A 25,000-nucleotide genomic window follows, 5' to 3' on the forward strand; every position below is an offset into this window, starting at 1 on the left:
CAATGGCAAACGTGCCCTGACCACCTCGCTTGAAGACTCCAGTGAGTGAGGTGTTAGCACTCTGCTAACAAAGGTGATGGCTAACTTCCTGTTAGCCAGGTGCTAAGATCACCGCCAGACCAGCTACAGAACGTGGCGTATAGGACCATTTACATTTTACAGTGAAAAACAAGAGTTTTGACTTACCATGATCAGAATTACTATGCCCTGCTGACACTTGTATTGGCTGTGTATGTCCGTACAATCTCTCTCTCTCTATCTCTCTCTCTCTATCTCTCTCTCTCTCTCTCTCTCTCTCTAGATATATATATATTTTTTTCACTTCCGCTGTCTTTTTTTCACCACAGCTTCCTGTTTCGTTTCTAATTCAGATGCTAGCATACACACACACACACACACACACACACACATTCACGGAGGCTAAATCCGGCTTACGTACCATACCATTCACACTACACTACACTATTTCCGAAACCGCTGATAGAAGCTCAACCTTCTGGCTGTTCATTCTGTTTTCTTTTGGGAAACCTGATGCAGTTACCCACATCCTTCCGTCTCCACCACCTCCACCATCTCCACCATCTCCACCACCTCCACCACCTCCACCATCTCTACCACCCAGGAAGGTCCAGGTTCCATCTCCAGATCACCAGACAACATGACACAACAGTCTGCTACCCAGGGAACCTCAGGCCCTCAGACTAGCGCCGGCTCCTGGGGAGCCCCAGGTCACAGCTGAGGCCCCTGGGGGTTTTCATCATGGAATACGTTTATGAGGACACTTCATCTACAAGAACACAGTGCTCAACAGTTCATGCCAATCCCAGTCGCATGTGTTGTGAGTTTGTTAGAGAGACACAGACACAGTGTTGGGTCTCCAGTCCGGGCAGTGCACATTCGTCACGTACTGGTCCAACTGGGTTCTGTGTTGCATAGCAACAGTGGAGAGATGGACCACACCCACCTTCCATCTCTGCACCTTATGCCGTGGGCGGCGTTTGGTGCAACCAGGGCACAAACCTGCATCCCAGCAGTAGAGCTCACCATAGGTTTAGAATTCGTTTTTTTATTGTGTGTGTGCGTGCATGTGTGTGCGTGTACCTGTGTGTGTGTGTGTGTGTGTGTCTCATACCTGGCTCATTCTAAGCATTCTGGAGATGGCATCTACTCCATAGCACCCCTGGTGTTCCTGTGTGGAATTGCAACAATTATTCAAATGCTAAGTTAAATTTAGACAGTCAACCCAATCCACTGCCATGCCCACCCTAGATTCCAATCCATGTTTTCACTTAAACTCAGCAAGGTTTAGCTGGCAGAAGCCCCTCTGTGCAACTGAAGAGGTTCAATGATATTTACTACATATGGAGCTCCTCTAAATACAATTAGAATGTGCAGAACTGACATTACAAACGCATGAATATTTTTGTTTGTGTGTGTGTGTGTGTCTGTGTATAAATGCCTGAATATAAGAGCTTAGTGATCATTATGCAGAAAGCTGAAACAGTGCAAATATGTGCACAGTGTGTGTTTGTGTGTGTGTGTGTGTGTGTGTGTGTGTGTGTGTGTGTGTGTGTGTGTGTGTGTCAGAGAGAAAGAGAGATTGTGTATCTGTGCTGGTGTGTGTGTGTAAATGCTAGATTGTCAGAAAAAGGATAAAGTGGTTTCTAATAGCCCGCCTTAGTGCTGGAGAAAAGTGTAATCCAGTGAAGCAGTTAGGAAGAATAGACAGAATATAGATAATATATAGTCAGACAAGCTGTGTGCGTGTGTGAGAGAGAGAGTGTGTGTGTGTGTGTATGTGTGTTTGTGTGTGAGAGTGTGTGAGTGTGTGTGTGTGTGTATGTGACTGTGTGTGAGAGTGTGTGTGGGTGTGTGTGAGAGTGTGTGAGTATAATGAAGTATTAATTTACAAGAACAAAAATATATTCATGAGAGTAATTATCCCAGCAGATCGCATGTTAACAAACATCACACTCTCTCACACACACACGCAAATATGCACACACACTCACACACTCGCTTTCTCACACACACACACACACACACACACACACACACACACACACACACACACACACACACACACACACAAACTCTTGTGTTAAAGGGTAAAGACAGCTGCTCTTTACCAACTATCCTAGACCTGGCCAGGTTACAGCAACTAAATATAGTGAACGTACACACACACACACACACACACACACACACACACACACACACACACACACACACACACACAAGGCCTTAAATATGATATCACAACACATCATTATGATTATGGCAGTGAGAAAATGGGTACAGTACAACAGGGGAAAAAATAACCCAAGGGCAGCTGTTCCCAGATCAGTTCAAAGGCCTCAGTGAGTCCACCGTGTCCTCCTACACATTCTGTAAGCACTATCACGAATCACGATTTCTACCGGACAAGAAACATGGCCATTAGCAAAGACCAAGCCGAGGTCAGACCCAGCACTGTCTCATTAGTTTATGCCTACACGCTGTCTCCACTTTCTGCCGTGCAAGTGCTTGTGTTTTAATGGACGTGTTTATTTGCCTGAACACGGTTGAAGGCAACGGGGGAAAACAGAGGTGAGGGACACAGAGGTGAGGTAAACTGTGGAGTTAAAAGAGGTGAGGTAAACAATAAGGTTAAAAGAGGTGAGGGAGACAGGTGAGGCAAACAAAGGTGAGGGAGAAAGAAGTGAAGTAAACTGTGAGGTTAATAGAGGTGAGGAAGACAGGTGAGGTAAACAGATGTGAGGTAAATATAGGTGAGGAAAACAGTGAGGTAAATATAAGTGAGGTAAACAGATGTGAGGTAAATATAGATGAGGTAAACAGAGGTGAGGTAAACATAGGTGAGGAAAACAGTGAGGTAAATATAAGTGAGGTAAACAGATGTGAGGTAAATATAGGTGAGGAAAACAGTAAGGTAAATATAGGTGAGGTAAACAGATGTGAGGTAAATATAGGTGAGGTAAACATCGAGGTTAACAGAGGTGAAGGAGACAGAGGTGAGGTAAACAGTGAGGTAAATATAGGTGAGGAAAACAGGTAAACATCGAGGTTAACAGAAGTGAGGTAAACAGAGGTGAGGGTTAGTTATTACTGTTTGAAATAACATTTTCAGTTGAGGAAAAATCCTTCAGAGGAGGATTTTGGATGCCTCATGGATGTCCAACTCCTCTTCCAAAGAGCTGGAGTCCTGCCCAGATTTTCTTGCCTTAGCACACCTGACTCATCAGTTCATTAGCAAATGTAGGGGTATTAGACGTGTTTCCGCAGTGATAGAGGTGTGTGAGGTGGTTCGTATTTTTACTTTGTCCATCTGTCAGTTGTCAACACAGAATCGTGATAGTGTATCCGTCAAAACGTGCTAAATAATTCACATCACTATAATAGTATTACACTGCCCAGTGTACACACGCATGTACAATCACACTCACTCACAGACATACACAGAGACACAAATATCCTGTCATCTTTGACAAGCACATAACAATCACATAGTGAAAAATTACACAAATATGTACAATTGAAAGTTTGGTCTTTGCCTGTCTTATTGCATGTCTTGTAAAGAGTTTTAAGAGTGCTAAAAGCTTAGCATCTAGAGAAAGACATCAGTCAAGTTCAATGCTAAAATTCCTACTGAATTTCAGCTGCAAAATGCTGCAATTTCTGACAGCAATTTGGCAACCATAATAAACTCACTCAATCCAGGTACAATTATAACGAGGTGGCGTTGCAAATTTCCTACATGACACAACGACGTTCAACACACATCACTACATCTGTAATTAGCATCAGCGTACACACTGTTTAATTTTAAACTCTAAAATCTCTTAGACTGTCATTCATTAGCCAGGCGTTACCAGGCAAGTACTTCACAGATAGCCTGTCGCCTCAGTGTTCAGTGGGAGTGGCCTGGCCTCAGTGTTCAGTGGGAGTGGCCTGGTGTCAGTGTTCAGTGGGAGTGGCCCGGACTGAGTGTTCAGTGGCAGTGGCCTGGCCTCAGTGTTCAGTGGGAGTGGCCTGGCCTCAGTGTTCAGTGGGAGTGGCCTGGCCTCAGTATTCAGTGGGAGTGGCCTGGCCTCAGTATTCAGTGGGAGTGGCCTGGCCTCAGTATTCAGTGGGAGTGGCCTGGCCTCAGTGTTCAGTGGCAGTGGCCTGGTGTTAGTGTTCAGTGGCAGTGGCCTGGCCTCAGTGTTCAGTGGGAGTAGCCTGGACTGAGTGTTCAGTGGGAGTGGCCTGGACTGAGTGTTCAGTGGGAGTGGCCTGGCGTCAGTGTTCAGTGGGAGTGGCCTGGCGTCAGTGTTCAGTGGGAGTGGCCTGGCGTCAGTGTTCAGTGGGAGTGGCCTGGTGTCAGTGTTCAGTGGGAGTGGCCTAGACTGAGTGTTCAGTGGGAGTGGCCTGGCCTCAGTGTTCAGTGGGAGTGGCCTGGTGTTAGTGTTCAGTGGCAGTGGCCTGGCCTCAGTGTTCAGTGGGAGTGGCCTAGACTGAGTGTTCAGTGGGAGTGGCCTGGACTGAGTGTTCAGTGGAAGTGGCCTGGTGTCAGTGTTCAGTGGGAGTGGCCCAGTACTAAATGTTTGCCCCTCCCACTCACCCGGCTCTGATTGCATTGGCCTATTCAGCCTCCTGACTGAAAAACGTTGAATCATCAGGACGGCACAACAAGACTTCTGTGAATGTCATCAAATATCACATGAGTATATATGTGTGGCTATCTCATCTACGTCTGTGGTACATATATGGGTGTAAGCGAGTGTAAGTGTGTGTGTGTGTGAGTATGCCTAAGAGTGTTTGTGTGTGAGCTATTTTATTGTGTGTTAATGTATGTGAATGTTTGTGTATGAGTGTGTGTGGTGTGTGTGAAGGTATGTCTGTGTTTGTACATGTGCGTGTGTGTAGGTGTGTTTATGTGTGTGTTAATGTATGTGAATGTTTGTGCATGAGTGTGTGTGTGTGGTGTGAGGGTGTGAATATATGTATGTGTTTATGCATGTGTGTGTGTGGCTGGGTTATGTAATTTTTTTTTGTTTTGACTGCTCTTAACTTGGAAAGTTCTGCTGTCAGCTATCTCCAAATGTAGGTTATGTGGCTAAGATGGGACATTTACTGAATGTGTGTGTGTGCGTGTGTGTGTGTGTGTGTGTGTGTGTGTGTGTGTGTGTGTGTGTGTGTGTGCGTGTGTGTGTGTGTGTGTGAGCGCTCACCATTGGAGGCTTGCGTTTGCGAGCAGGACGTCCCACTCTGCGTGCTGGAGTGTCCGTCATGGTGTCTTCTTGTGTCAGCTCACACACTTCCTCTTTTTGCTCTGAACTCTGTACACACACACCCAAAACACACACACACACACACACACACACACACACACACACACACACGCACACACACACACACACACACACACACACACACACACACACACACACACACACACAGATTAACATAATACACACATACACATCTGAAAATCTTCCCATTAACATGCAATACAAACTAAACAAGATACAGAGTCACACAGACAAACACAAATGTACGCACGCACACCACACACACACACACACACACACACACACACACACACACACACACACTCTCTGTTCAGCAACCCTGTGATTCCTGTAGAACTGTGCATTCGCTTTGATGTGAAACAGAGAACCATCTGTGGGGAGAGAGTGATAGAGAGAGAGAGAGAGAGAGAGAGAGAGAGAGAGAGAGAGAGAGAGAGAGAGTGTGTGTGTGTGTGTGTGTGTGTGTGGACATGCAAACATGTATGCATGTGTGTTTGTATGTATAATACAGAAAGATGTGTGTGTTAGCATAATATGTGTGTGTACATGCACTAAAAAATATAAATAAGCGATACACAAAATATGATGTCAGCTTATACTTGGCATTAAAACAAACCTGGCCCTTAAACACACACACACACACACACACACACACACACACACACACACACACACACACACACACACACACATACACACACACACACACACACACACACACACACACACCTAACACTACCCCTACAGTGTATTTGCTAATGCAATGCCTCCATTACTGAGGGAGGTAAAGATGTTATTTTGGGAGACGGGAGAGTTTACTTTGGAGGCCATCTAGAAACCAAACACCATCAACTCACACACACACACACACACACACACACACACACACACACACGCCCCATCAACTCACATATACACACACACACCATCAACTCACATATATATACACACACACACACACACCATAAACTCACACACACACCAACTTACACACACAACCACACACACCATCAACTCACACATACACACACACCCACCATCAACTCACACATACACACACAATCAACTCACACATACACACACTATCAATTCACACATACACACACACACCACTAACTCACACAAACACACACACACATACACACACACACGCACGCGCACACACACACACAAACACACACATCAATTCTCACATAAAATACACACACAAATATCAACACATACACACACACACACACACACACAATCACTCTCTCTCTCTCTCTGACACACATGCACACACACAAAAACATAAACAAATATATATCCAAAAACATTCTCTGCACCGTCATTCAACCTAAGTGTGTGTGCGTATGCTCATAGCTTATTTGCTGCACACACACACACACACACACACACACACACACACACTGCTGGGACCAGTGGCAGAAAGAGGAAGACGGTGGTTGCTAAGGGGAAAATACTGCTTAGCAACTGTCTCCGGGAGAGCATGATGCTGCTCTGCTGACTAAAGGGCCTGGCATGAACCAAGCATGATGATGTCATTTCCGTGGCAACCCTCCTAGCAACCATGCAGTCTCTTGAGATCGTTCTTTCCCCCAAACGTGACGATGTTTCATCATCTACGGCTTCCCACAAACTCACGAATGCAAACACACACACCCCCACACACACCCATACCCAAGAATCACACACACACACACACACACACACACACACACACACACACACACACACACACACACACACACACACACACACACAAGCAACCACATGAATCTACATAAGCACATAAAGTATATAAACATCATGCAGACATGTACACAAACATTCAGCCTTTACTGCTCTCAACCAAAAACAAAATAAAAACACCACGCACACCTCCCGTGTGAGCATTTCAGCTCAGACTACAACAGACACCCTGACTGCTCTGTTTAGCTTCTGTTTCAGGACCTCAAGTACTAATCATTTCAAATCTCCTTCCCCTCTAAAGGCCAAAATGCCTTAACCCTCGTTTCACACTGTAGCCATCATGAACTGACCTGCAGTGCCTGAAGTCATAGATTCACTGGGCTATGGAGAACAGTCATACGCATTTAACGGACATGGAGAACAGTCATACGCATTTAACGGACATGGAGAACAGTCATACACATTTAACGCACAATGAGAACAGTCATACGCATTTAACGGACATGGAGAACAGTCATACACATTTAACGCACAATGAGAACAGTCATACGCATTTAACACACAAGGAGAACAGTCATACGCATTTACGCACATGGAGAACAGTCATACGCATTTAACACACATGAAGAACAGTCATACACATTTAACGCACAATGAGAACAGTCATACACATTTAACGCACATGGAGAACAGTCATACGCATTTAACACACAAGGAGAACAGTCATACGCATTTACGCACATGGAGAACAGTCATACGCATTTAACATACAAGAAGAACAGTCATACACATTTAACGCACAAGGAGAACAGTCATATGCATTTAACATACAAGAAGAACAGTCATACACATTTAACGCACAAGGAGAACAGTCATACGCATTTAACGGACATGGAGACCAGTCATACGTATTTACGCACATGGAGAACAGTCATACGCATTTAACGCACATGAAGAAGTCATATGCATTTAACACACATGAAGAACAGTCATACACATTTAACACACATGAAGAACAGTCATACACATTTAACACACATGGAGAACAGTCATACGCATTTACGCACATGGAGAACAGTCATACACATTTAATGCGCATGAAGAAGAGTCAAGCATTTAATGCACATGGAGATCAGTCATACACATTAAACACACATGGAAAACAGTTATATACATTTAAGGCACATGAACAGTCATATGAATTTGTCCATAACAGTGAGGCATCAGAATGTTAAGGGGGCAGTAAGCATTTTCAGGGCAGTAGACTCTTGATGAGGAAGGCAGGTGGATTTACCGGGGCCAGTAAAATGCTAGGACGGGTCAGTGGAACAGTCCTGGGGCAATAATACAGTCAGGGGCAGAAGACATTAAACGGTGACAGTAAAGGTCAGAGGGGTACTGGCAGTAATTGAGACGTCTTCTGATGCTGTTCACTGGGTGTGATTGTGAAAACGCAGCAACACTACGGTACAATGGTAGTGCAGTAGCAGTGTATTGAAGAGGGAGTGTAGGCTGAGATGAGTGTGAATATCACTACTGTGATTGAACAGTGCAGTCGGGGTTTGGAGACTTATTAACAGTCAGGAGAGTGAGTAATGAATAACTACATTAGTGTAGCAGGTACATAACTGATAGTGAGTATACTGGTGTAGTAGCTATAACAGTACATAACTGGTAGTGAGTATATTGGTGTAGTAGTTATAACAGTACATAACTGGTAGTGAGTATATTGTTGTAGTAGTTATAACAGCACATAACTGGTAGTGAGTATATTGGTGTAGTAGGTATAACAGTACATAACTGGTAGTGAGTATACTGGTGTAGTAGTTGTAACAGTACATAACTGGTAGTGAGTATACTGGTGTAGTATTTATAACAGTACATAACTGGTAGTGAGTATATTGGTGTAGTAGGTATAACAGTACATAACTGGAGAATAGTAGGTTTGGGTGAGTGAGGTTTTAGCTGGCTGTGTCTCTGGACTATTTCTGTCATCAGCGGGTTATTTTGGGTAGCTCTTGTTGCTAAGCAACGCGACTGCACCGACAGAGGGAGGAGGAAGTTCCCTGGTGAAAAAGGCACTATTCCTGCTTCCACAAACACTCTCTCTCTCTCTCTCTCTCCCCCCGTGTTCATCATCTTCTCATCTTTCTGCAGTCTCCATTCGTACTCTCTCTCTCGTACTCTCTCTCCCTCTGCTTGGAACATCCTCTTAGAGCATATTTATACACCTACAGATAAGGGCGGGGATCCAACCACACACACACTTGCAAAGACACACACACACACACACACACACACACACACACACACACTTGGAGAAAGAGAGAGCAACCAGCATCTCTTCGGAAGTAACACAGGAAGACACGCTCACATGTTCACACATGAAACAGTAGTGAGTCTCCCGGCCTGTGTATGTCACCTCAGATTGGGCCTGGCTATGATTATGTAGTGATGAATGAAAGGCCAGCGCTACACGTTGGCCAGGACTGTTGGCTGTTTTCATTGGATGAACCAGGAATTCCTTCCCCTGCCAAACCATGTTTTACTACAACAACAGAGCCCTCAGAGTCTTGGCCGTACACAAACCCAAATGCACTTGTTCACTGACCATAGGCTCTGTTAAGTAAACGCAATGGTAGCTTTAGTGAAGTTTGGATTTTCTATAACAGATATGAATATTTATATTAAACGTAAACATTTATACCTTGGGAGATATTTGCTGGGAAATTTCAACTGTCTTCTTGGAATGTTCTGAAGGTTTTTTTAATGTTTATCTTTAGTTATCTTTTACCCTCTTAAAGGTGCCGTAAGCGAAGCTTGAAGGGCCTGCTGACTAGGGGCAGGCTCGGTGAGGGAGGGCCAGCGCTCACTTTAACCCTGACTCTTCCTCCCACGCTTCTCCTCCACCCTTCCATGTGCTGCCTTTGCGTGCGCTGAAGAACGGACAGGCAGGAAGGACCAGCTTCTAAGGAGGAGCTTCCTGAGATTTTGGTACAGCCCAGCCATCTTAAAAACTACATCTGCTCATCACGGAGGCCAGCAGACAGAGCAACTATTTTAGTAACAGTAAAAGTTCAATGAGATCCTCACAAAATATCTTACACTAACTTTAACATCGTTTTAACATGACCTCATTCTCAAATTGTAAGAAACAAGTTCTCCGTTCTCCAACCTCAACGTTTATTATATTTTGCCTGTGTTCATTGTTTAGACCAGAGATGCCCAAATTAATGACAAGCACAGATACTGCCAGACTGGTTCTTCAACCACGACGCCCGAACTCTAGTGTGGAATTATGGGTCAGAAAGACCGCACTAACCCAGCAGGCATTAGTGCAGCCCACACTCCCCCTGACACATGAGGTATCCCACAATGCCAGAGCCAACATTGCTCTCTCCCTCTTAAACAAACATCTCTACCAGCATAGCGACAGGCTGAGTCCTGCTCTCTCACAGTGAGCCACCACATTCTAACTAAGCTTCAAGAGAAATTAGTTATCAAAATTCATATGTTTTGATTTATGGAAGTAGATCTGCATCATTGGATAAGTGAAAGAAATCATTTTTCAGATTATTTTATTTGTGTCTGTGATGGGCACACTAAGTTAAGTGTGATCCCTATAAACATACACATGCACAATGTGAGCTCATCTCATAATACGTAATCTGTGTGAACAAACAAGGCAAAGGCTGAAAAGTACCATAAATACTACACCAGGGGTTCGTAACTCACATCCACCGTCAGACTGTCACAACATGTGGGTGGAGCTAACCAAGCAGTACTGCCAGAATGTGTGGGTGGAGCTAACCGGGCCAGTTATGTCGGACCACGCAGGTGGAGCTAACAGGGCACTACTATCGAGACACACAGATGGAGCTTTTGGGGCAGTATTGCAAGTGTTGCTAATCGGAAACTTGTACTGGAACTACTAGGTGTAGCTAGTCGGACAGTTTTATCAGAGCACAGAGGAACGTGAGGCTATCTGGACAGCACTGTCGGAACTAGTGGGTGGAGTTAACATGTCGTTATTGTCAGAACATGTGGGTGGAGTTAATTGGCCAGTACTGTCGGAACACATGGGTGGAGTCTAAAAGGCAGTACTCTCCGTACACGGAGATGGGGATAACAAGGTAGGGTGGTACCATAGGAACATGTGGGTGGAGTTAATTGGCCAGTACTGTCGGAACACATGGGTGGAGTCTAAAAGGCAGTACTCTCCGTACACGGAGATGGGGATAACAAGGTAGGGTGGTACCATAGGAACATGTGGGTGGAGTTAATTGGCCAGTACTGTCGGAACACATGGGTGGAGTCTAAAAGGCAGTACTCTCCGTACACGGAGATGGGGATAACAAGGTAGGGTGGTACCATAGGAACATGTGGGTGGAGTTAATTGGCCAGTACTGTCGGAACACATGGGTGGAGTCTAAAAGGCAGTACTCTCCGTACACGGAGATGGGGATAACAAGGTAGGGTGGTACCATAGGAACACGTGGGTGGAGTCTAAAAGGCAGTACTCTCCGTACACGGAGATGGGGATAAGAAGGTAGGGTGGTACCATAGGAACACATGGGTGGAGTCTAAAAGGCAGTACTCTCCGTACACGGAGATGGGGATAAGAAGGTAGGGTGGTACCATAGGAACATATGGGTGGAGTCTAAAAGGCAGTACTCTCCGTACACGGAGATGGGGATAAGAAGGTAGGGTGGTACCATAGGAACATGTGGGTGGAGTTAACAGAGCAGAACCTGAGTTCATATACAACCAGCAGAGACACACAAAATCAATAAGACTAATGCTATAGACAAATGACACACACACAAACACACACATACACATTCTCCAGGACTCACACACATGAATATGGCTACCCGAGGCACAATTTTACCACCAGACACATTCTGGAGCGTTCTGTCTCCACTCCACACACACTTTTGACACATTCCTAGATCAATTATTAAAAGCATCAGTCATTGATTGACATATTAACCACCACCTGGTCAACACAAAAGTCACTGAAAAACCACCAAGAGCAACAGTGGTCAGTAAAACAAAAATCTTCAGCTTAAAGAGCTCAACATCGTCTTACACAGAAGAAATAAGCAGCAGAGGTTCAGGGAGTTTCACATGAATTATATGTTGTACATTTCAGTGAATTTCACATGAACTACACTGTCTTATTGCAAGTAGGATTTTATACTATATAGTAAATAACCCAAGATAAAGTTTCAAGTACAAAGCGAAAAACTTGCACTTGCATCATTGTAACTGCAGTGCAAATCTTCCTTTATAATGATGTAAGTACAACGGAATGACAAATGTAGAGTAAAACCTGATGAAGATTGTTTCGCCACTAAATCACGCTGCGTTCTCAACAGTGCGCTCACACTCTCAGGAGCCAGAGCCCTCCCAACACTGCCCACAACTTCTACTACAAAAACGGCTGCAAGCAACCGCACAGCAATCACCCATACATAGATGCCAATGTCCCTGATCTGAGGTCAGGCTCTGCACCTACAGCACTACTGCTGCTACATCACACGAACTGATCCCTGATCAGTGTGAACTGACGTTCATTCCCCAATCCCTTTCCGGCTTCAAACAGGTGTCCCAGTGCAGCACCAGCTGTTGAATAACTACTGGCCTACGAGTTTACTCTCTGATTACCTGGACAGGTGATCTGGGAGGAGGCCTGTGTCAGGATCAGCATGCAGGCGCACGTCGTGCGAGACACGCTCGTTAAAGCGCACGTCGTGTCAGACACGCTCTTTATAGCACACGTGGTCAAGGGGAACCCTCCGGAAAGATAAGGGCCGGTCGTCTTGGTAAGTACCTGACATTTAGTCGGGTAAATTGTGGGGCTCCAGAGACCACATCAGTTGATTGTGATTAAACTGATGAGTCTACAGCTTGCCTTGCACCAGATAGATACACACACACGCACACACACACGCGCACACACACACGCGCACACACACACACACACACACACACACACACACGCACGCACACGCACGCACACGCACGCACACGCACGCACACGCACACACACACACACACAAAAGGACTTACTAATATTCTGTAGCCTCAACTACATCACCAAGTCCTGTGTTATAGGACCTAAGTGAAAGCCATAGGACTGCATGGACCCAGCTATCCAGTGGACGAGACCACCACCAAGTCACCCACAGAGTACCATTCGCAAGGCTCTTCACGTCTCTTGGTAAAGACACTTCCACGTATTTCTACAGGCCAGTGCAGCATCTGGTCATCTGGTGTGGAAATCTGATCGACCATACGCAGCAGTTTGACGTATGGGGATCGCCTGGCCTGCGCGTAACCTACATCAGCCAGGCCAGATTACTCCGGAGATCCCACCCGCGAGTCTTTCTCTTCATGTGGTTAATGTGTAGCGAAGGCTTCGCCAGCTTTAGTTATTTTTAGGACGGGAGATTAAGTTCACAATAAAGTCGCCAGTGCTAAATTAGCTCCTGCAGTTAACCAGAGTTAAATTGAACTCTCCCTAAGTTAATACCTAATAGGCTACTAAGAATTTATTGTTTTTTTTATTGGATTTTAATCTCGCATGACCAATTCAGGATACCAAGGTAAGGGATATAACCTAAACCGGTTTAGTAAACACAATATAAGACCTATGCAGATAAACAGGACAAATATTAATAAACAGAACACTTGGTCTCAACTCGTTTTAATCGCTTTTCCCTCCGTTTTGTACCGTTTGCGGTTAATGTGTCGCGTCAGTAATTCACAGACGCGTCGTTTCAGGTCATTTCAGGTAAAACCGCGATTTAGAGCCACACTGTCCCCGAGTTGTCCCTCTGCGGTGGACACATCCAGCAGCATCGAGTCGACCTGCTTCCAGACTGTTCTCCCGCAGTGTGTGTGTGTGTGCGCCAACCCCGTCTCCATTAACACACACGCACGCACACACACACACACACACACACACACACACACACACACACACACACACACACACACACACACACTCTCTCTCTCTCGTGGAGACGAAAACAAGGGCGGGGGGAACGACACGGTCCGTGTGTAGGCCCATAGATCACGGACACTCCTGACAGGATTCTCCGCCCTTACCGGTTTTTTCGCAGCGGCGTCGCGGTCCAACTCTGAAGTTTTGAATGCGGGGTTTGTAGCGGCGGCGCTGGACGGCATCATCAAACCCAAACGGACTAGGCCTGTCTGCGATGCATTTACAAACAAACACTAATGGAAAACAAAATGGAAGAAGTTTTTGGGCGATGTAGCGGTCCACCTTCCGTCCCTCGAGTCCTCCTTCTCCCTGTAAGAGGAAACACCCGCGTTAGCCTCGGGTTAGGGCTGAAATGTTGATATATCTAACTATGGCCCGTGATATTTTATTTTTGTGGCGAATTGTTTAAAAACATAATAAATATAGACGAACGAGAGATGCGACACCGCGCCGACGTAAAAAACGAAATAAGGCAAAATGTGAGTGTCTCCGTGATTAAACATCCGTAATGAGGACAAAATAAAGGTAGAAATAAATATTTATTGACAATTCGGCCATCAGTCATGTAAGTTTTATGAAGAATATCATAGACATGAGAAAACAGAAGTGTCTTTTTCAAAAGTTTTCAATGATCGGTTTTAGTCATCCGTCTAAAGGAAGATGTCCAGTCACAGGCGAGTGTAAGACACAGCGTGTAAAGTGGCGCTGGGACTGTAACATGGGACTGTAACATGGGACTGTGTAACATGGCGCTTGTTGAATCTCTGCCAGTTTCTCTATTCTGCGCTTTCAAACGGAACTGCACTAACAATGTGCGGAACCGTCGCGCTAGGATGGTTCGACTAGCAATCAATTAACACCGCTGCAAATGTCTACAGCGCTGTGACTATGTACATATTATACTAACAAATCAAAGGAAACGATGTATTTAAATGCTTTTCACGTTAATTTCCAATAAAGTTCCGAATGAGTTCTTAGTCACTGTAGGCTGTAGATTACACTGTGTTCAGTTGTGGACGTAGCTGGTAAAATTTGGGCGACTAAACGCTCTCTCGTGTCTGTTATACGTTAGCCTATAAATTAATATAATTAATATAAACTGATGGGGTTTAAATCAGATGATTTACGTCCTTTCGTCCCGTAAAATGCCTCAGAGACGGACTGAAATAACCTTTGACGAGGGCGGCAAGAAGCCGAAACCTTTCATAAACTTTTCTCCCCCTCAAGTATTAGAATGACTTATATGTTGGTTTATATTATTAGTGATATAGCATTCAAACTGTATACCGTGATGAAAAAATGAAATGTGTCTTAGTTGCTGCTGGATTCTGTGTAATGCTATTAGAACTGATTCATATTAATCAACACTAAAAACACAGAGGGCTATATATATAAACAACAAAACGACCCATGTTTGGTGGAGATGGTGTGAATCCGTGTCAGAGTCTAACTATACCAGCCCAGTTCGGATATTAATGAACGGCGCCCGCAGCGCCGCGCACTCGTCTAATTAGCGCAAAAAAAAAACCCGTCAGCGCGCGCGAGACCTGAAACAGAACGGTGGTAAACACGCTCGCGCTGCAGAAAGCGACGACGGCGTCCGCGCGCGCGTTAGACAGCAACAGTCTGGACATTATGTGTGGCATTGGACGGTTCGGGCTCCTCGGGTCTGTCCAGACTAGACGCGTGGAGGGACACTCACACAGAGCTGTGGGGTTATCGGGTAACACGGGTGTCCGTAGAAGGCACCAACCTGCCAAAACAGTTTATTAGACAGTGGAGACCATGTCACCCAGGCAATCAAGGCCCGCATATAACCCCTAAAAAGGATGTGTGACCAAGCGCAGCTTAGATTACACAGGAGCGTGTAAAATCTTGATGTTAAAGTAAACAACGGTGTGCAGTGTGGACAATAAAGTGGACAGGTTCAAATGTGGGCACGCAACGCCATCAAGCTTGGGGAGTCTGTGTAAAGAGGTCAAATGCGTTTCACGTATCAGACAATAACTAGTGCACGCAGTGTGCGTGAACACGTCCTGTGGCACGAGAGAAGGGAACTGCAAACTACATGGCAAAAACATACGAATGCATGACATCCACAAACACTCCTCGCGCTTCTGGACAAAAAAGCTGCAGCCGAACGGGGTGTAAACACACACTAGTAACAAAAGGCCAGTGTGTGTGAGGAGCACGAACTGGATCATTTGTGGGCGTCCGGAACAACCGTTGTTTATGAGGCCAGGTAGAGCAGAAATGCTGCGCGCGGACGGGCGCCACGAGCGTTCGCTGCTCATAGCGCACCAAGTTCCGCTTGTCCGCTCGCGACACCGTAAGTCGGCGTGAAGGAAACGAAAGAGCTCCGTTCGTTCTCCACGAGCGGCGACGGGATGATAAAAAACGCTCGCGCGTTCTGTTCATGCGCGCGGACTGTTAGGTGTGCTATTAGTAAGAGCGGGTTTCACCCAACAGCGGAGGACAAACTCCTCAAGTTGTAGTGACGACTGCTGGATTTAAAAGCCGCACATCTGCGTAAGGACCGGATTCGGGACGGATACCCCGCCGTTATAGCGCGATCGGCCGGGATATTTCTCGGTGTGGCGCGCGGAAGAAGAGGGTGTGGATGTATCGCCGTCCGCAGCGCTAATTACCCGTTTCTCCGGCCCCAGGCCTGAACCCTCCGGTAGTCGCGCGCTGCCCGTCTTCCCTCCGCGTCTCTCCCGGTCCTCTCTCTCTCCAGCCGGCCTCGTTCGCCCCGGTGTGTCGGCTCTCTCGCGCTGCAGAGGCCGTCAGACCGGAAGAGATTCCGCAGGGTCCTAAACAGAGTTTGGTCTCGTGCTCCCGTGACATCACGGGAAAGGTGCGCAAATGAGACGCGTTGATAGAAGACTCAAAAAGAAAAACAAGAAATGGCATTTAAATTGATGAAAGTGAAATCGCACATGCAAATAACCCAGACGAAATCATACACTAGTTGTTTGTTCTAATGCAAAACGAATATTTACTACAAGGCTACAAGTTCGTAAGGCCACAGACTACCTGTGAAGTACGCATCGGTTTAATGTACATCGCGCTCTTATAGAAGCCCGGTGAAACTTCATAAGGTAAACGAAGTGGTACAGGCAAACTGAAATAGAGAAATAATGACACAGGAGTTTGTGGAACAGAGTGACAGGACTCGCGCGCGCACGCGTGTGTGTGTGTGTGGAACAGAGTGACAGGACTCGCGCGTGTTTGAATCAGAGTGACAGAGGACACCGCGCGCGCGCGTGCGCGTGCTTGGCTCAGGGTGACAGGGGACAACGCGCGTGTGTGGTGCAGGGGTGTAGGACCGAAGGAACTCAGCAACACCCGAGGGAGCACGAAAGACAAGAACTGTATTTGCAATTAAAGTATGATAAAGAATGCGCCTAATTTGTGCACACGGGAATCGCAAAAATCAAAGTCACGAGGACGTCAACAACAATTTCATCATCCTTAAAATTCACCAGGGCCAAAGAAGGCAGGAAGTGTTCTTTGCAGATGCCTTCATACGGGTCTCCAGGGTGAGGCTGAAGTCAATGATTATGATCACCGTAACAACGATGACATTAGCAAGATCAGAATGTATGTGGCTTCAATGTTTTATCAATGTACAATTTCAGAAAAATATTTTATAATTCATCCACAGCTATAACAGAACAGTATGGGGTGAGGATGGAGAATTATGACTGCTGTTGGTTCATAGCTATCCACCATATGTGTTTACAGTTTTATAGCTTACAGTATGAAATACACTGTCAGAAAAACAAGCTCGTTTATTTTAAATCATTTACAAGCTCAGTGTGCTTGTATATAGGAGGACTTTAGTTCTACAATTGCAATCTGGTTACCAAGTTCCCTTACTCAGTGGTCAGCTGCACTGACATCACAGTTACAGTGTAAAACTAACTTTGGACACCCAACATGTCTCGGGTGATCCATGACATTTGTGGAAAGGGGGGAAATTGTGTAACACCGATGGTACGTGCTTGTGAAGTGGTCTGTTCGTTTGACTATTTGTGTTCTGCTTTGAGTCCTGTGTCTGTCTGTTTCTACAGGTGCATTGACCTGTCAGGCACATTTCATTTCATGACAGCGATCCAGTCAGTGGAGAGAACAGGCTACGTGCGACGTGACTCTGGAACAGTTTGGGAAGCTGAACGATCCCATATTAGGGAGATGTTTCTCATAAGTCACAACATCAAAAGCGGCAGAGTGTGTTGATCAAGGCTTCGGATGAATCCGGTAGAAGGTGGAACAACCTTGAGTGTCCATGCTATTCAATAGGAGACGTAATAGAAAACCGGAGAGCTTCTTTTTGCCAAGGAAGGTTTTTAACTCTGAAGTTACAACGTTTTGTCCAACAACATTGGATAAAAGGGGATAATTATTTAGTAAATGAATGACTGTGGTAAAGGTTTTTTATGTAATGGCAACAGTTTATTTTTTTTAAGGAGTCTGAGGTAAGAGACTGACTTAAAAGGGCCAGGAAAGAGGGAGTGACATGGTTACACTGACAGGACGATTAATTTGATTTAGCTAGACTTTTGTTGGGTAAACAATAACAACAAACAAAGTCGGTTAAAAATGTGTTAGGAAATTGATGTAGGGCTAAGAAGGGTCTCTTGATACCTTAAAGGCAAAGGTTGTCGGCAAAGTGTTGATTGATATTGACTTTTGAAAACCATTAGGAAGGCATTCCTCTGCTTACCTCATTGACACACTGCTGAGGGGTTTGAGGGGTAAATATGCTTATACCCTCATAAAGGCCACTGAAATTCAGCTAAATTTTTTATTTTACGCAATTTTATGCAACAAAATCACATCTGTAATCTTGATGTGAAAATGCAATGTTTTTGTATCTCACCATTACTAAAATAGGATTATGTACATGATAAGCATAACAATCCATATTTCCAGAGGAATGAAGCATGAGGGAACATGCATGTTTCCGTGGTTTTCTGTCCACTGTGCGTGTTAAAATGGTGTATTCCATGAATACTTGCGTTGAGGTGCGAGGTTTCACTGTTTGAAGTGGCAGGTGAGTGTTATGTTGTTTTGACAACCTGTTCAAAAATGGTGTGAGAGAAGCCCTCAACAATATATTGAATAGCCTGCCCACTCTCAACACACACACACACACACACACAAAAACACACACAAAACCCAAACGTCGCAGCTTTTTATGGAGCTTGAATGGATTTGGTGTGTGGGGGTTTCTAACATGCCACCATTTACATCATCATATCCAGTTTCCCTCTTTTTGTTCTGGCATCAGAACAACACTGTACTGCAGAATAATAGAGATCCAAAATGGCTCCACTGGGCTCAAAATGACCCAGTTACTGCCTCACTGTGTATACACAGACCATGGAAAAAGCAGAGAGGAAGCACTCTGTCTCTGGGCAGTCATTCAGGCCCCCTTCAAAGCAGTCAACAACTGCCAAACATAATAACCAACAACTAGCATGGACACACACACACACACACACACACACACACACACACACACACACACACACACACACACACACAATAACCCTGAAGCATGAACACAGAGCTGCATACTGTGAAAGAGGTCATGAGTAAACCTCAACATCAGCAGGTCAAACACATATGCCATCAAACACACACACACACACACACAAACACACCTCTGAGACCGAACAGAACATTCATATTCATGAACAGACAGAAAAGAAGGAGAGAGCGGTCTAGGTGGACACAGAGGGAGAGAAACGTTACATTGATTTCAGTAGAACTACAGTTATTAATGGATCAGGTGATTCCTTTAGCAGTACTGTAACATTAGATCATCTTATGTCTGTAAATGTGTTTGGAAGCTGAGGTGTTTTGAACTGAGATGACCTGAGAGGGAACTGAAAAGGAAGGAAAAGAAAGAGAGGAGGAGAGGAAGAGAGAGAAAACAGAGAGGTAGAGTGAGAACGGGAAGCCCAGAGAAGGAGGAGGGCGGTGAGTTTGGGGCGGTACATTGCTGCTCCTTCCTGTGCATTTTAACACACGCAGCCATGGTGGCTGTTTTGTGGTGTGATGGTGCTGTGTGCAGCGTGGAGCGTCCTCCGCCCATAACTGTGATCTCCGCCCATAACCGTGATCTTCGCCCAACCCCGTCGGCCTTTAATACGCGTGAATACATGCAGACTAGTCCCCCGCACTCGTACACACACACACACAAACACACACATTCAAGTCCTGCCCCCTGCGTCTCTCGCTGATAAACCCACAGTCTCAGCCTTTCTCTGTCTGTCTCTCTCTCTCGCACACACACACGGACACACGCACACACACACACTGTCTGCGGCTCGTCTCCCTCTCCTCATTAAAATTCGCTCTATGTTGCAGCTGCTCGTGCTGGCAACATGCCAAGATGTCCATCTGACCGTCTCTTACGCACATCACACACACACACACACACACCCAGACACCCTTCACACACACACTCTGCCTCTCTCCATCACGGTTTCCCTCTCTCTCTCTCTCTCTCCCTGTGCAGCTGCCTGTCTCTGTCTCTCTGGCTGGTGTTTGGTAGCGTGCCGGTCTGGACGGCGGGTTAGGGCTGTGAGCGTTGATCAGGCGTTCATGGCGCGGGTCTGGAGTTCCTCACGTTGATCTGAACCGACGGTGCCCTCGAATAACTCCAAGTTCCCCGGGTCGTTTTGGGCCAAAAATAGCCTCAATTAAACCAGTAAATGCCCGTCTCACTCTGACACACTCTCCCTTATCAGTGCCCATGTCTCCCATTTGTGTCTGAAGCACAGAGAACGGTGGCTCATTTCAGCGTGCGTTACAGAGCCGAGCGAGACGCGGAGGCAAAACAGAGTTTCTAGGCTTTTATGCCAAAGCTAAACAGAGAACGTTCACAGGCTCCGCCTCATTCCGTTACCGTGACGAACCTTTTCCATACAAGGATAAAGAACGAGATGCAGGAACTAGATCAGTCTATTAACACGGACACGTGCGTATAGGTAGTTGTAGAAGCTCTAGAGCTCTGATTTGACGCCATTATGTGGGGCAGATAAGGAGCTGTCAAGGCTGTTAGGTGTAGAGGGTCATGTGGGGTCAGTCATGGCAGCACGGCTCTAGAGCACTGGCCTGCAACGATGCTCCAGAGTGCGGTTGTGGAGTGCCATTTTAGATGTTCTGGAGCTTTGTGTTGGAGCTGCAGCAGAGAACATGCCGGAAGTGACATTTCAGAGCGTTGTACAAGGGTTTTCTAGAGCTGATCTTGGAGGTGGCACTCCGTGGCCACAGCAGGAACACTCGACTCAGCTCAGCTGAACATTTTGAAACGCCTTTCTCGAGAGGTTTGAGCAGGAAGTAGCTAAGAGTGGACTCAGAGATCAGCGTGAGGAGCCGGCACGGCGTCTCAGAGCGCCGTGTGTAGTTACGTTTGGAGCGCGTGTGTGTGTGTGTGTTTGACGGGTGGGGCCACCACCGTAGGGGTGTGAGTTTCAGCTCCTGTCAGGAGTGCTGTGTTGCGTGGACACAGTCCTGTTCGAAGAGTCTCAACAGACTCCCCATGCTCAGAGTTCTGCTCAAGCCTGTGAGATATCCCAACACCCCGACTTTCCCAATGAATGAAAATCTTAATTTAATGCTCACCTACATCTGGAATAACCAGCATGAAAGAACAACATTTTTTGTAGACTTCACAATTGGAACATGATTTTAAAAATGCATCACGCGTGCGGTTTTCCCACAAATCTCGTTGGCTAATCGGCACCACCTTCACGTTTTGGGCGGAGTGGTCACACATGTTCATGAACACACACACACACACACACACACACACACACACACACACACACACACACACACACACACACACACACATAGCAGAGTGATTCAGGGAAAAAAAGAGGCATGTTATTCCTTTTAAAAATATAATTTATTCTTAGTATAACAGATCAGCCTTTAAAATCACACAGCATATCAGAGACGCGATTCTTAAGATTTGTTTATTTTGGGACTTTTTATTTATTTGGTTAGTTATCTTTATCTTTTCTGAAACACAGTCACACGGCGGTAAACTCTGAGACTCGGGTGGGCAGGATGAGACACCTGATGGCTACCGGCACCATGAGGTCCCGACCCGACACCATTTTTAAAAACTTGGATATGATGACCTCAAAATAATAATAAAAATATTCAAAAGTGATTGGACTGCCTCTTTGATAACGGAACACTTCCCAGCGGGGATACACGATCTGATAGGTGACATGGGTGTTCTGGGGTTAGGGGTCAAACCAGTGTGTGCTGGGGTCAAGTGAGAAACCCCACTAAACTCAGAACACCACCTGCACATTCTTCCACGGTCATGTATTTACTTCCTGTGTAAAACTCAGGCTTCTGAACTGGCAGGATATGGAATTGAACTCCGGATATGGAGTTGAACTCGGACCTGTCCTTGTGTACCATTAGTGGAGTTTCACAGTCAGAACTTTCCAGAATTGTAACAATGACATAACATTGGAACGTGGAAAAAAAAAACAGATTTTTGTAGTTGCTGTTGTTTTAAAGCCTATAAACCAAGACTAAAAGACTACAAACACAGGAAAACCGCAAATCAAGTGGCTTTGGCACAATTATATAAGATACTGATCAGATTTCTTCTCCAAGAACAGGTCACGTTATAGCAAAAATGTGATTCTTACAGTCTCTCACAGAACACTCTGGTAAGTGAAGGCAGCATCATTACTGTGACAATCCAGCATTTTGCAATCACACGCACACACACCCACCCACATCTGTGTGCACACACACAAACACACACACACACACTCATTCACCATTAGCACAGCACAGACCACTCAGCAGGTCACGTGTGTGTGTCTGTGTATGTGTGTGTGCGTGTTAGGCAGAGTACGGTTGAAAAATAAGGACAACAAAACAGCGCTCAAATAAAAGCATGAACAGACACCTCACCAGCAGTATGGCACAGGCCTCCAGCATAGACTGGATTCATTCTGGGTTTAGATTTGTACCTGTACTTCTATAAAACAAAATAATCCATACCGTTAATATATACACCAACTCCAAAATCAAGGTTTTCATTGAAATATAAAATGTCAATTTTCCTCACACAGGCTAATCCTAATCCTAAACTAACCATCCATGAAGGGTCAACGCTGACCAAACTGGAGTCTAAGATTAAACTCAACTGTTGCCTGGACAACAAGCCCAAAGACTCACAATCGTAAATTATCTCTTCAAATGTACACCTCGAAGCTTAAAAGCTGTCCTATGACAATAAATACAATCAAAAACACATCCAAAAAAATAAATTAAAAAGGCGTTGAGCTTTGAGCCATCCTTCCATGATTCAGTCCTGTTCAGCCCCAAAGAAACCAGTGATACAGCAACAATATCTCTCCCGTCAGCATTGCCATGACAACACAAATCCACCTGACTACAGCCACCCAACAACATCCTGAAATCTACACTCTTAACTAACCCATCAAGTCACATCTGGACATTCCTGCAATTTCCACCTCATCTTTCTTTCTTTCTTTCTTTCTTTCTTTCTCTTTTACTGATTCACTCATTCAGTGAAGTGCATGACTTTCTCTAAACCAATGACAGTCAGAAGCGGTAGCAATAATCACAGGACCAACTCTAGACCTAATCAGTAGAGCACAGTGACCATCTCTAGACCTAATCAGCAGAGCACAGTGACCATCTCTAGACCTAATCAACAGAGCACAGGGACCATCTCTAGACCTAATCAACAGAGCACAGGGACCATCTCTAGACCTAATCAAGAGAGCACAGTGACCATCTCTAGACCTAATTAACAGCACAGGGACCATCTCTAGACCTAATCAACAGAGCACAGGGACCATCTCTAGACCTAATCAAGAGAGCACAGGGACCATCTCTAGACCTAATCAAGAGAGCACAGTGACCATCTCTAGACCTAATCAACAGAGCACAGGGACCATCTCTAGACCTAATCAACAGAGCACAGGGACCATCTCTAGACCTAATTAACAGCACAGGGACCATCTCTAGACCTAATCAGCGGAGCACAGGGACCATCTCTAGACTTAATCAGTAGTTCTCCTATACCTCTTGGTGCACCAAAATATCAATAACTAAAGAAATATTTCCAGATCAGTGAGCAAAACAAACTAATAAAACTAAATAATGAAACAAGGCATCCAGCAAAAAAAAGCAAACCAAAAACAGCACCAAAAAAAACTTCTTCCATCCACAGTTACAATCAGCAGATAGGACAATATTCCCACACAAAACCTGAAACTCTTCTTTGATTGGATGAGCCACAAGTGGGCAGGACCCCTAGACCATTGCCTTGGCTATTCCGGTGTTGTCATGGTGACAACAGAGGCTGAATGATGTGCCTGGTTTCTTTGGATGGAGCCTGCTGAGTGATCACTCTGCTGTCCAATCACTGCACCTGAAATTATGATGTAACGGTGTGATGAAAGTGCACTATGTATATATACCGCAAACAGTGACCCAGGCATATTAAATAATAATAATAATAAAGAGAAACAAAAGAGAAAAAGAGAATGAAGTGTGTCCAACACTCACTTGGCATTATTAGCTTCACATTTGGCTTAACCTGCGAAAAGAAGATCAGTTCATGAGTGTGTGCAAACACAGAACATGACCAGTCGTCCCAGGGGAGCCTGACACAGCACTGCCCTACACAGGACATACAAAACACACTAGGAAACAGTGTAAGGGATGTCTAAGCTTTGGTCTCCAGTTAAATACTTTTTAAAAAGTGCTTACGCCCCAAAAAACTGCCCCATCTGCCCCACCACACCCCCTCCTCACACATAAACAGCTCCCTCGTTAATACTAAAGAGTAATACAGGCACAACAGGCTCAATGGTGCAGTACACATGTCTGATGAACTGGCCTCAGCCTCACAAACATGAAAGCACGCTCTGCTCATTCATGGTGCGGTCTGGCCAGCTACAGCGTAGTGTCTGTA

General features: G+C 45.4%; 2 protein-coding genes across 17 annotated transcripts in view; both read right to left on the reverse strand.

The window, feature by feature from the left end:
* The window catches only part of dnmt3aa (DNA (cytosine-5-)-methyltransferase 3 alpha a), a 57,693-nt gene extending 40,914 nt beyond the window's left edge, over positions 1-16,779 (reverse strand). For 3 of the 6 annotated variants that reach the window (XM_077016504.1, XM_077016502.1, XM_077016501.1), the window contains exons 1-4: positions 16,647-16,779; positions 14,103-14,307; positions 5,214-5,321; positions 1,133-1,189 (exon numbers count right to left, since the gene is read on the reverse strand). In XM_077016504.1, the coding sequence (XP_076872619.1) occupies positions 1,133-1,189; positions 5,214-5,321; positions 14,103-14,183 (246 nt within the window). In that variant the 5' untranslated portion in view covers positions 14,184-14,307; positions 16,647-16,779. Of the gene's footprint in view, positions 1-186; positions 265-1,132; positions 1,190-5,213; positions 5,322-14,102; positions 14,308-16,646 lie in introns of those variants that run through there. The other 3 variants (XM_077016505.1, XM_077016503.1, XM_077016506.1) reach the window with 2 other exon arrangements.
* Positions 16,780-23,532: 6,753 nt separating this feature from the next.
* dtnba (dystrobrevin, beta a) overlaps positions 23,533-25,000 on the reverse strand; it is a 31,661-nt gene continuing 30,193 nt past the window's right edge. For 10 of the 11 annotated variants that reach the window (XM_077016513.1, XM_077016512.1, XM_077016511.1 and 7 more), the window contains 2 exons: positions 24,592-24,622; positions 23,533-24,454 (listed from right to left, as the gene is read on the reverse strand). In XM_077016513.1, the coding sequence (XP_076872628.1) occupies positions 24,618-24,622 (5 nt within the window). In that variant the 3' untranslated portion in view covers positions 23,533-24,454; positions 24,592-24,617. The remainder of the gene's footprint in view (positions 24,455-24,591; positions 24,623-25,000) is intronic. The other variant, XR_013133119.1, reaches the window with a different exon arrangement.

Source organism: Brachyhypopomus gauderio, chromosome 9 (genome assembly GCF_052324685.1).
Source record: "Brachyhypopomus gauderio isolate BG-103 chromosome 9, BGAUD_0.2, whole genome shotgun sequence".
NCBI classification, from domain to species: Eukaryota; Metazoa; Chordata; class Actinopteri; order Gymnotiformes; family Hypopomidae; genus Brachyhypopomus; species Brachyhypopomus gauderio.